The sequence below is a fragment of the Gavialis gangeticus genome, unplaced genomic scaffold (genome assembly GCF_001723915.1).
Source record: "Gavialis gangeticus isolate Ggan-Ray unplaced genomic scaffold, GavGan_comp1, whole genome shotgun sequence".
NCBI classification, from domain to species: Eukaryota; Metazoa; Chordata; order Crocodylia; family Gavialidae; genus Gavialis; species Gavialis gangeticus.
In genome coordinates this window covers 40,127,829-40,139,638 of record NW_017728993.1, presented here as the reverse complement: position 1 = coordinate 40,139,638, position 11,810 = coordinate 40,127,829, and the positions used below count along the sequence as shown (strand labels likewise).

The window sequence follows — 11,810 nt, the reverse complement described above, 5'->3', positions numbered from 1 at the left end:
TTTCTGTCCACCTCTTTAATTCATAAATTACTTGGGCCATAATCCCTAAGGTCCCTGCCCTTGTCTCTCCTGTGCTGATTCTGGTTCTTGAAAGAAGAAGCCTTTTCTTTAATGCAGTAACTTAGCCATTCTTCATTCTCTGCCTTTTGCTTTTCTTACCAGCATTTTAATCTCACCATAACTGTAGAACCATTTTGTACTCTCTGTGTAGATTTTATTCAGCCTTTTTCTTACGTGGTGCTTTTGCGTATCCTTGCTCTTGCTTTCTTTTTAAAACTGTGTGTATTACTGGATGAAATTTGAATTCCTTGAAATATTACAGTATACTTGTCATCCCTGCCACAAGTCCCTTTTCTTCATTGTTTTATACCATTGACTCTGTTTCCTCTCCCTCCACCGTGCCTCTTATTTCCCCCACACAGGCACTTATCACTCTCTACTTCCAGCTTGTAGTTTATCGATTGCCTCTCTTGGTTAGGGGGATTCAATTCACCATTTCATCTCCGATTAAATTATTGATCACTTCAGGGACAAATGACATCATTCAGTATGCATACTTCCAGAGATTTCTCTGTGGATTATAGGACAATGTGATGGATTCTCTATTAGCTATACATAAAATGAATCTGGTTGGGTACATACAGAAGACAATTTTTTTTAATAAAGATGTTATTGCTTTTGGAACTATTTTGATCATGCTGTGAAGACAATTAGGTGCAACACTTGTGCTGTTTATAGGAATAACATGCTTAATTTGCTTTCTCTTCCCTTGGAAATCTGCTGTCATAACTTTTACAGTTTGCTTTGTGGCATTCATTATCTGCCTTCCAGCTTGTCTGCATAGCATCAGTGCACTGAGGTAGCAGGTGTTGTTTCTCATAAAAGAACAGAAATGATCCACCTCAGAAAAAAAGTTACAATTGCATGGCTTGTTACTATACTGCCTCCCCCACACAACCCACAAGCTCCTCCCATACTTCAAACCATGACCTCTTCGCTCTGCCTCTGCATTCCACTGTATGTTTTTATTTTTTCCCTTAAGTGAAGGATACAGAAGGATAGAATTTGTAATTCCTTAGATAGCCTTGTACTTTTGCCCATAAATTTATTGGGAGAGGAAGTTTAATGCTCCTCACCTCCCCAAAAACTCAGTTCAGATGTAGCATTCATTCCATCAAATAATCCCAATTTTGCCTGGAAGTTTTCATGCTGGGTGCATAACATCAAAGGACCTCAAGGCATTTGCCCAGGGTCACACGATGAGACAGTGGATAAGATGTATTGAACCCACAAATTCCTCCTCATTATTGCTTTATCAACCAGGCACTACCCAGTACCTGCTGAGACTTTAGATTTGGAAGTATTCCTAATTGGAGCTGGCATGCTAAAACCACATAATTATGCAAGAAGTGAATACTACATGATGCTGACAAAATGATGCCCTACCTAAGTTGTTAATAATTTATTTTTTCTGTACAGGTTTCTGTGACTAAAGCTGACAGAGCCCTGGGCTTTGCAATCCAAACATGCTTTATTTCTCCATACTCAAACCCGGATAGGGTGTCTGACTATACCATCATAGAAAACATTTGTCCTAAAGATGAATCTGTTAAATTCTACAATGAACAGAAGGTGAATCGTCCTATACCACAAGTACAGACAGACAAAAAGAGGTTTAGCTTTGTGTTTAAGCCAATATTTAATATTTCACTACTATTTCTTCACTGTGAGCTGACATTATGTACAAATAAAGAGAAAGATACCCAAGGACTGCCTAAGGTCAGTAGCTTCTTAACCTGCTTGAACTTTTGGCTATAAATATATTTTCTTCATGATAAATGGAAATTCAGATCATAGCACTTCCAGATATTAATTTTTCTATTAGAAATTTTATAGACTCAGATTAATGTATTTTACATGCTATTAGTGGACCTGAGAGTGTTTATAGAGCCCTTTCATTAACAGCTGTGATGAATCTTTATCACGTTTACATTTTTTCACTCAAAATGTCATAAAATGGTTAGATATGGTAAATAGAAACTGCTTGCCATAGGGGTGTGGGTCGAGATTTATCTCTGCTATTCAGATCATATAGTAATAGCCTGAATATTGTTAATGTTAACTTTCCAGAACCTCCTGAGATAATATTGCAATTGTCTTTGAATTTCCACATGTGAATTGCAAGGCTGACCTGCCTCAAGAGAACTTGGAAAGGAAATAAGTGAATGTTAACATTTTGTTTGTTTGGGGGGGGTTGTGGTTTCTTTTTTTTTTTTTTCATTTTTGTATTGTTCATCTTTGTGGTGCTTGTTGTTGGTGGTGGTTTTTTTAACAGTAAATTCCCATATTGGGCTACTTTCATACATCAAAACAAAGTTCCTGTTTTCTGTCTGGTTATTGTGAGAGACAGTTGCAAAACAGTTGCTTTATAACCAGCAAAATCCATTCTTTGGCAAAGACTTGCACTCTAGGAATTCTGACTTCCTCTTAGTTTTTTGGGGACTTATGTGCATAATCTCTAAAATGCAGCAGTTGTTGTTGTTGTTGTTCTTCTTCTTCTTATTATTATTATTATTATTAATCTGTATTAATGAGCTATGTTGTTGACCACCAGATTTGCAAAACTCAGTTCTGTTTTTGTATGTGTAAAACTTTGTGTCCTGGTTGGATAAAACCCATAAAATATCTGTCTGTGAAAATCGGCTCAACTGGAAGCCTAACCAAGTCGATGCATGAGTGCAGAAAATTAGCTGCTACAGTGGATGGTACTGCGAAGAGCTTTCTGAAAACTTTTTCCACAGTGGCAATCAGCATCAGCCTTTGTTATCCTCGAATACAGCAATCATAGTCACTAAAATTCAGTAGTAAATTCCCATAGAGTTTTAGAAAATTTAGTATTAAAGCAAAGTTTACATCTTGAAGCACAGTTGAGAATGTTTGTTTGTTTCCTTTACCAATATTACAGAGATTGTTTGGGGGTTTTGATAACATTCAAATCTCCTGTTTCCCTTCAGTAAACACTACTGAACAACACTGATAATGAGACGGCTGTGCAGCTGTTCCGGCTGGTACTGTGTTTTATTTTGAGTGAATCCCTGACCTCACACACTGTTACTTCTACCCACAGTGCATTCCTCCTGATGAAGCCTGCACCTCTCTCAATGTTAATATGATCTTGGCCATGATGCAGAATAAGAAGACATTTACCAAACCCCTTGCTGTAATACCCCATGAAGAGAAACCAAAAGGTAGCAATATACATTTTGAACCTGTTAACATAGCTATATTGCATTATATAACATATGAGAATTTCAATGGCAAAAATGTGGCTCCAAGCACTGTATATTCTAATGGGGCTGTTGTTCTTGCAAAATGTTATTCATTTACAGATCTGGGGCACACATCTCCATAATATCTGAATGCTGGCAGTCACGTCCTTTTTTAACCTATTTTACTTCTTTATGGTAAAGTAGCTTGGCTAGGCATTGAGAAAGGAATACTCTCTTTTGTGCTATACAATATGGGTTTCATAAGTATTAATATGGTAGAATTGCTTCCAGCAATTCATTCTTATTTAGAAATTGAAATCAGTACTGTATTATCTGCTATGTAATTTCTTCTTTGTGGTTGTAAATATTTATTTTAGTATGGCAATTATAGTAGAATTTTGTAAAGCAGATGGGCAGCCTTAGGGAAAACAGTTCCACTAGAAGATTAGATCGTTAAGAAAGAGGATAAGAACTGTTAGCATTCATTAGTTCTGTTTGGTTGGGGATCGAGTATATTAACTCATTTATAACTGTTATGAAAAATGTAAGTGTAGTTTCATGAAAATATACCGATTCCTGAGTACTATGCTGCACATGATCATTTGGTATGGCTTTTAATATCCATAACCCTACGTTAGATAGACCTCCTCTGCAGTATTCCCCATAGAGATAAAAAAGATAGGTAATATTGTGGCTTTACCTTCTTGGAAGTCAGAAGGCAAAATGATGTAAAGCAGTGGTCTCCAAAGTGGGGTGTGCGCACCCCAGGGGGTGCACAAGACAATCCATTGGGGTGCAGGAAGAAAATATTAGAACTTCTATTTCTATAAATATACGTATATTGGGGGTGCATGCTCAAATTTTTTACTGATAGAGGTGCACAATCAAAAAAAGTTTGGAGACCACTGATGTAAAGGTTGATAAAGAAGTGACCACCCATCCACTTCACTTAAAATCTTTTGCCTCCTTGTTCTTGTCAACATGGAGCATTCAGCCGAATCTCCTTGCTCTAACCTGCTTTTTCTACTTTACTCTGAGAAAGAAGAGGAGGAGGAAAGAAAAATCAGAACAATTAAGCAAGAGATGACTTCCAGGATGGAAAGAGAAAAAGCAGAGTTGTTTTGGTACTTGCTCATCTGCAGCAGGCGGCTGAGTATAATTGGGGAGGGGCTTAAACTCCCACCCTGGCCTGCAAGGCCCCCAGCCTTGGTGTGCCTAGAGGGGGAAGGGAGACACAGCCCTTGTCAGTTTTGTCCTGGGGGGGAAAGGGGGGCATGGGCAGGAACCAGCCAGGAGGGCACCTCAGGCAAAAGGGAGGCAGGAAGGGGGATTAAACTCCCCCGTCTCTCCTCTGTCCTGTGGACACAGGGACCCCAGCTGGGGTCTGCCCGGCTTTCCACCTCGCGTGCCACTCGCATGGTAGGGGGCATGTCTAGAGCCAGCCGGTATAGCCCTGCCTTGCCCAGAGCTGGGGCTGCAGGGCGGGGCTGAGCCGAGCCAGCCCATGGGCACTGCTGAGGGTGGGCATGAAGGGGCTGGCCCGGGCTGGGCCGCAGGGGTAGAACCCTTCCTAGCCAGCTGGGGCTCGGCTGGGACTGCAGGAGCTGTGCACCTGGATTTCTCCCAGCTCCCCGTGTCTGGGCCAGGCTGAGCTGTCATGGAGCCGCAGCCAGCTGGGAAGGGCGCTGCCCCCAGAGCCCAGCCCAGCCCAGGCCGGCTGCTCTGCACCTGCCCTCAGCAGTGGCTGCAGCTGGCCCAGCTTAGCCTTTGGATAGTGGATCGGCCTGGACTGACTTCAGGTCAAGGCCTTTCCCAGGTGGCTGCGACTCTGTGACAGCCTGGCTCAGGATGTATGGGTGGCAGCTGGCCAGGCAGTGGCATGGAGGCGACACTGCTGCAGCTGTGGGCAGGCGCCTTGGCAGCCAGGCTGGCTTTGTGAGATGAGTCCTTCGTGCCCGCAGCTGCCTGGGCCAGCTTAGAAGCACCAGAAGGCCCAGAGCCCGGCAGCTGCCTGCTGTGGAGGCTCATGTGCCTGCAGCCACCGCTGCCACACCCAGCAATCACCAGCTAATGTCCAGATGGCTAATTTTTTTTCTAAGCATCTTTCAATACCTTGTTCTCTTTCTGTAGGCCACTTTTGACTTGCTCAATGGCTGTGGTCTGTTCCTTTTCCTTGTTTACTACTCCAGAGCTTTGTGCTTAAATGCCTTCCCCTGGGAGCGGGGAAGGGTGGCATCTGACTAAGTAGGCTGCTACCTATGAAAGCATATGCCTCTCTGAACCAGTTACTCTCTGCCATCCTGCCTCTGCCATGTCTTCTGCATGAGAACAAAAAGCTGTGTACAGAAGTGCTCCATGTTTGTTTTACAGCACTGTTATTTAGAGCACTTTTTATAGCATTATAAAGTTACAGCCCTCTTAAACATGACAGAAGTGCGGGGTCGGGGGGTGGCACTCTGAGCCTTCCTGCACTCTCCAAGCTAGGAGGCAGAGGGCACTCCGCAGCCTCCTGGGGCTTCTCCACTAGTCAGAAATTTGACCAGCATTCAGAACTTATTTAAAGTACTGTAGGTTGCTAAAGTGCTATAAAATACAACACTTTAAATTTAATACTTCATTTAACAAGGGTTAATTTAAAACGCTGTACTGATTTTAAAGTACTGTAAAGCTGTGCACTTCCGTTAAGTCACAGCAATAAAGCACTTTAAATAGCAAAAAAAACAACAACTTCTGTACAAACCTAAAAGATGGGAATTGGAAGTTGGTATATTCCTCCCTGTGTCTCTGATTTAAGAGCTCTGAAGAAAGTTAAGTGACACTGGGCAAAAATAATTCTTTCATCTGTTAACTCCCAGATGGCTTTCTGAATATGGTTAGCCACCAGCTTGTGATGAGGACTGATCTCTTTTGATCAACAAGAGCACATCACGGCCCCAGTCAGAGAAATACTGAAGTTGTATATTAAGAATGCTTTGCAGTTATAAGCAATACGGAGCATCCAGCACCAGTGCTCTTCCTGCAGCATTGTTGCATTGCATAGTGCTGAAAGAAGCAGAGCTCTTTCCTACTTTTTCTAACATTTTTTCAGCTTTTTCTCTTGGAGCCTTTTCTTCAAATCTGCCTATGTTGTGTTCACTCTTCAACCTAATTGCCTATTTACATAACCTCATAATGGAGAACAGTTGGCTGTAACACTTACATGTGGAGGTGTTGTATTACTGTCTTTCACAAAAGCTCTTGCTCTTGGGAGCTGCTCCTCCAAGGTATTTTTGTTTGCTTTGCAGGTGCTTTGATGTTTTCCATTCAGACCTCTTGGGGGGAAAAGAATCATTAAGCCACTTCCTCTAGAAGCAGCCACTTCAGTTGCATTTTTTTTTTTTTACTAGAGAAATGAGAGTTATGTTTTTTGATAACCTCTATTTACAGTTTTTAACACACAATCAGTTTTTCACCATTTCAACATTCTCAGAAGTGAGAACTTGAAGTCATATAAATTAACCAATTGTTTACATAGGCTTTGTCCTAAATCTTTAAAAGGGGGAGGAAATATATGTCTTGGAACAAAGGCAGTCTGCAAAGCATTATTAGCTTTGCAATGAAGATTTTAGAAAATAAAGTTCTGGGCTTATTTATAAAGAGTGATGAGCTAATCTAAGGGGAATCTGTCTGTTAGGACCAGGTAGATTAAGGACTTTTTTTATGTTCTAGGCTCCTTGCCACTGCAGATTGAATGATTTCAGCAAAGAGTTGTTCAGTTGTGTTGCAATCTAGCTGTAAACCTTCCCTCTGGATTCTATATATTTTTGATGGATCTTAAAATCTGCCCAATACTGTGGCAACCAGTTGCTATATTCCTTTCAAAAACTTTGAGTGTAACCTGGAGGCATACTGTGCCAATGACATAGGGCAGTTTTTAATGTAAAGGATGATATGTTCCAACTACTTACACTTCTTCAGCCCTTGCTAGATAAAAGGGTGGAAGAGTAGGATGGGACATCAAATCCTGGTATCCTGTGCTGCAGTGCATGGCATGCTGTTTATTTACTAGTTTAGTGGAGAATAAAGCAGCCCTGGATCTCCACCCTTACACACGCTCGTACTATCTTGGCCTGGCACAGAATAAGTGAAACGTGTCCTTTAAACTTTCATTTTTGAATCTCCCATTAATACAGCCAAAATCAATACAGTCTTGACCAACAGCTTTCATTGTATAAATGTCTTTAAAGGACATTATCAGATAAGAGTTCCTATAACTGTCTGGCAGCTGGCTTCTGTCCAAACTGACTTGGAAAGGCTTCTACCCTGATGCTGACGTCAATGAACCCCTTAGGCATGCTCCATGGAATTCACTGATGTAATCCAGTTTGACCTTTGGGGTGGGGTGGAATGAGAGTTTTCATGGTTGTACGTATGTGGGTTGTGTGATGGGGGAGGGAAGGACAGGGACCAAAATCCAGGGATTGCATTCTGCCAGTGAAAAGAACTCAGTCACTTTTCATTCTTTTCTTGTGTGATCTGGTTGTACTGGTTCCAGTTCCCAGAGGCCTGGAAAGCTTTGGAACTAGCTTCTCTGGCACCTGAATTGTGATAGAAACACACACTTTATCTAAACTATTTTGTGCATTTATATTGGTTATTTCTAGGGCCATGCGGCAAAATGATTTGGTGTTGTTCAGCTTAGTGGCTCATTCAAGTGTAAACAGGCAATGAAAATAAGTTTTCCTCTGTTAAACATTCCTACATGGCCCATAGGCTGTGCATTTGACATTCTGATGTTTCTGTGTCAATAAAGTGTTAGTTTATGTACACTTAAGATAATTTTTGTTTACATTTATAGTGTAGCAAATATAAACTAAAATACAATGTGCTCACTTCTGTCTCCAAAGAGGAAGTACAATTCTAGTACAAATCACTGGGAGCTGTACCCATGTATGAAAAAGCAGATTGGATCCAGTGGGACAGATCCCCAGTTGGTGTGAACTAATTGGTCATAGTTACCAGTGAAGAAAACTGATTTTTGCCTAAGTATATTAGTTGCATGTCTGCTCCTTTATGTTTATGGAGACATGGAAAATATGAACTATTGTTACAGATTCTTGTGTGAAAATACTTCTTACCAGAGCCTCTCTGACAACAGCAAGGATGTGCATTGTAACGCATTCTTAAAACAAAATAAATGCGTATTATCTGTTTTTTAGTTTGAGCATGGCAATTTAATTAGAGGATTTTAATGGCTGTACTTGGAGATCAGAATCTTCCATTTGTTACTTGCGAGGCTGTTTGAACTTTCTGAATGCTTTCCAGAGAGTCAAAAGATGGGGGTCAGAAATCCTTTAACTTTAGTGCTGCAGTGCCTGCTTTTTAGTGTTTAAACAGCTTCTGGTACCATGGAGCTTTGCTAGGGGACATAAGCAACAACTGTTTCTGTTTAACTCAGCACGTCAGCCCATGTTTTATAAAATTCCTTTTTAGTACAGATTAAATCCACAAAAAATTAGAGGCAAATATTTAATGTAAATATGGTACAATTAAAACTGTGTGTGTGGGCCTGATCCTGAACTCTCCCCTCATGCAGACCTCTGTGATTAATGTATTCTGTTGGGAATGAGTAAACTGTAGAACTAAAGTTAATCTTTGAGCAAATGGATTTACATTCTGAGCTCTCGTTCCCTCTTGGGCTAGGGACAAACATTCAAAAAGCCTGAGGCTGAATTGATTCAATCTTTGCATGTTAGTCTAACCTGGATAGGCTAACTTACTTTGTAACTGTACAGTCATCCCAGAAATGCAGGCACATGCCTGCAGTGGCTCAGTCTAGAAGCTGGGGGGTGCTAGAGCAGCCCTCCCATCCCTTGCACAGTACTGAGCTGAGGGGGGCATGGCCAGGCCCAGCAGGATGCTCTGTTTAGCCCAGCAGGGAATTGATAATAGTGTTTATCACTCCTAACTCAGTGTTTATCTTCCCATTAAGAAAATAACAGAGGGACATTACCAGCTACCTGTTGATTCTACCTAGCTAATACACAGACCCATAAGCAAGGCAGAGAGGAGTAGGGAATCTTGCTTATCAGGGAGAGGTGAGGAGGAGGGAGGAAGCAGCTTGCAGTCTCTGCCGGACTTGCAGCCGGAGAACAGAGGGGAGGATACAGCCCTGCTGTGGAGCAGAGAGCCTCGCCCAGCCCAGAGAGCATGATGAGATGCTGGGGGTGTCTGGTTTATCTTAAACCAGCAAGGGGTCTGGGATAGACATTGCATAAACCAGTTTGACCCAAATCAGTTAAGTCTGATACTGCATTCAACCATGTTTATCTCAAACCAGTTTCAGCCATTTTCAAACTGGTTTATGTGCACTGAACATCTGTTCTGTTACAGGTTTAAACCAGTTTCTGATTACTTAAACCAGTTTATGTGTAATGCCTGTCCCTGGCTGGTGTTTAGAGCTTTGTGTGCTACCTCAATCTATTACTTTAGCCATTTTTTTTTTGTAAAGAATACTACAGGGTCTTTGTATAAAGACAAGCTAGACTTATGTTGATTTGTTAGGAGATAATATTGTGATAGAATATTTTGTTGTATTGTAGGTGATCTAGTCTGTGGCATGAACAAAGTGTGCTCCGGGGGGCTGGGGGGGGCACGGTGACCACCTGCAGGCGGTGGCGGTGGTGTCAGCGCCAGGGGCATGGCCACAACAAGCAGGGAGCTCCCACAGGCGGGGTGGGGGTGGGTGGCAAGAGCCGACTAGCGACCGCTTGCAGACACCACCATTGGCATCATCCCACCAATGGACTGTGGGATGTTTGATGGAACTCTTCCAAGAATATTGGAGATTTCAGGCATAAAGTACAATAGAACACTAACAACATATCTTTGTTGTTATGCAGCTTTTCCCCAATGAATCAAATGGCCACTTTCTGAATGTTGAATGCCAATGTTGGCTAATACAGTGATTCCTTAAGATGTGGAAAAGAAATTGCACTGCACTACTAAATAAGAGAATTTGCATCTCAGAGATGTCAGGTTACCATTTCCTTTGATGTGGAACAGGCTAGCTTTCATTGCAGCAAGCCATGTTATTGGAACTATTCCTGTTACATTTGCTCTGTAAGCCAAGTGAAGAAGCTTGTAGGCTTGATGTTTTGGGAGCTAGAACAAATTGTTCGATGCAGTGATGTCTGTTTTTTTTCACTGTACGTCAGGCGCAACTCCCACTGACTGTAATATGTTCTGGGGCTGTGCATCTAGAGGAAAAATCAATAACAGCATAAATACATAAACCCTATTAATTTTGCATTACAGGTTTTACAAACTCACTTCTTCAGCTTTATATACCAGATCCCAATGAAATCTCCTAAAACCAAACTGTATCAGAAGTGTTGCATTTTATTTCTCTTGACACTTTGGCATCCTTATATCACATGTTTTTGGCAGAATAAGAATTAAAGGCATATAGATAAAGCGCATTGTATTCTGTGAAATTCATGTTCTTTGTTGTAAAATCTGTCTCATTTCACTGTTCAAATTATACGAGGGATGGAAAAATTGATTTTTTTTTTTATCAGTGAAGAGAACAAAGTCACAGAAGAAGGTCAAGTGAGTGACAAGCATTTTTTTTCTGTACAAAGATATAGAATGTGTTTTAGTACTTTAGCACTTCCACGCACTTCACTTGGAGCTGGCTGCTAATACATGAAAATTACACACCTTTTTCTGGACCTCAAAGACTCTCTTCTCTCTTGTGTTGCACAAAGCTCTACCAAGCAATCCACATTAAAATCCATTGGAGAGGAACTGGATGACTTGGTGGGGGACTGTAATGTGATACAGAGCTTATCATTAACTGGCAACCTTGTTCTCTGGGGAGAGGCCAATGACAGAATGAGTATGGAAAACTAATTCCTGTTTCATTTCAGGAGGCATTTAGTTCAAGGCTAGGATATACTAACTGAGCGTGTGGACAGTCTTTTAGCACCATTATGTATATTCAAACAGTCTGAGAAAATTAAGGCTGAGACTAAAGTAATTGTACTCAGTGCAATATATACTCCAAAATAGATGAATGAAAATGCTTTTTTTTAAAAAAAAACAGGAATTAAATTCTTAAGCTTACACAAATAATCCTTAACCTTTTCCCAGTTCTCACATTAATGTTTTAACCTGCTTGTCTAGTTCACCTAGGAAGATGATGTACAGAAGATAACCACATGTTAAACTACATCACTGTAATTTTTCTACTGGTAAATAAACACGACTTTGGCTATTGCAGGCACATGTTTCTAATGATCTAGTAGAATTTTGGCCCTTTGATCTAATGCGTTGTTTAGGGTAGTTAATTAAGTGGCATCTTAAGAGGCTCTAAACTGTAGTTGTTGCTTAGCAGTACTTTATTAATTTTCCCACTGTATTGTTTATCCAGTAATTTTCTTTGGAAAGTTTTTCCAGTAATTTTATTTTGTAGTTTCAGATATCTTTTGGAACTACAAGAATGTCTCTTGTCTCTATAGCAAAGTTGATTTCAGTCTTTTTTTTTTTTTTTTTTTTAAA

At 40.9% G+C, this 11,810-nt stretch overlaps 1 protein-coding gene across 5 annotated transcripts in view; it reads left to right on the top strand.

Annotated features, from left to right (window-relative positions):
- TGFBR3 (transforming growth factor beta receptor 3) overlaps positions 1-11,810 on the top strand; it is a 268,553-nt gene that overhangs the window by 232,777 nt on the left and 23,966 nt on the right. For all 5 annotated transcript variants that reach the window (XM_019501597.1, XM_019501599.1, XM_019501595.1 and 2 more), the window contains 2 exons: positions 1,480-1,779; positions 3,128-3,248. In XM_019501597.1, coding sequence (XP_019357142.1) covers positions 1,480-1,779; positions 3,128-3,248 — 421 coding nt within the window. The remainder of the gene's footprint in view (positions 1-1,479; positions 1,780-3,127; positions 3,249-11,810) is intronic.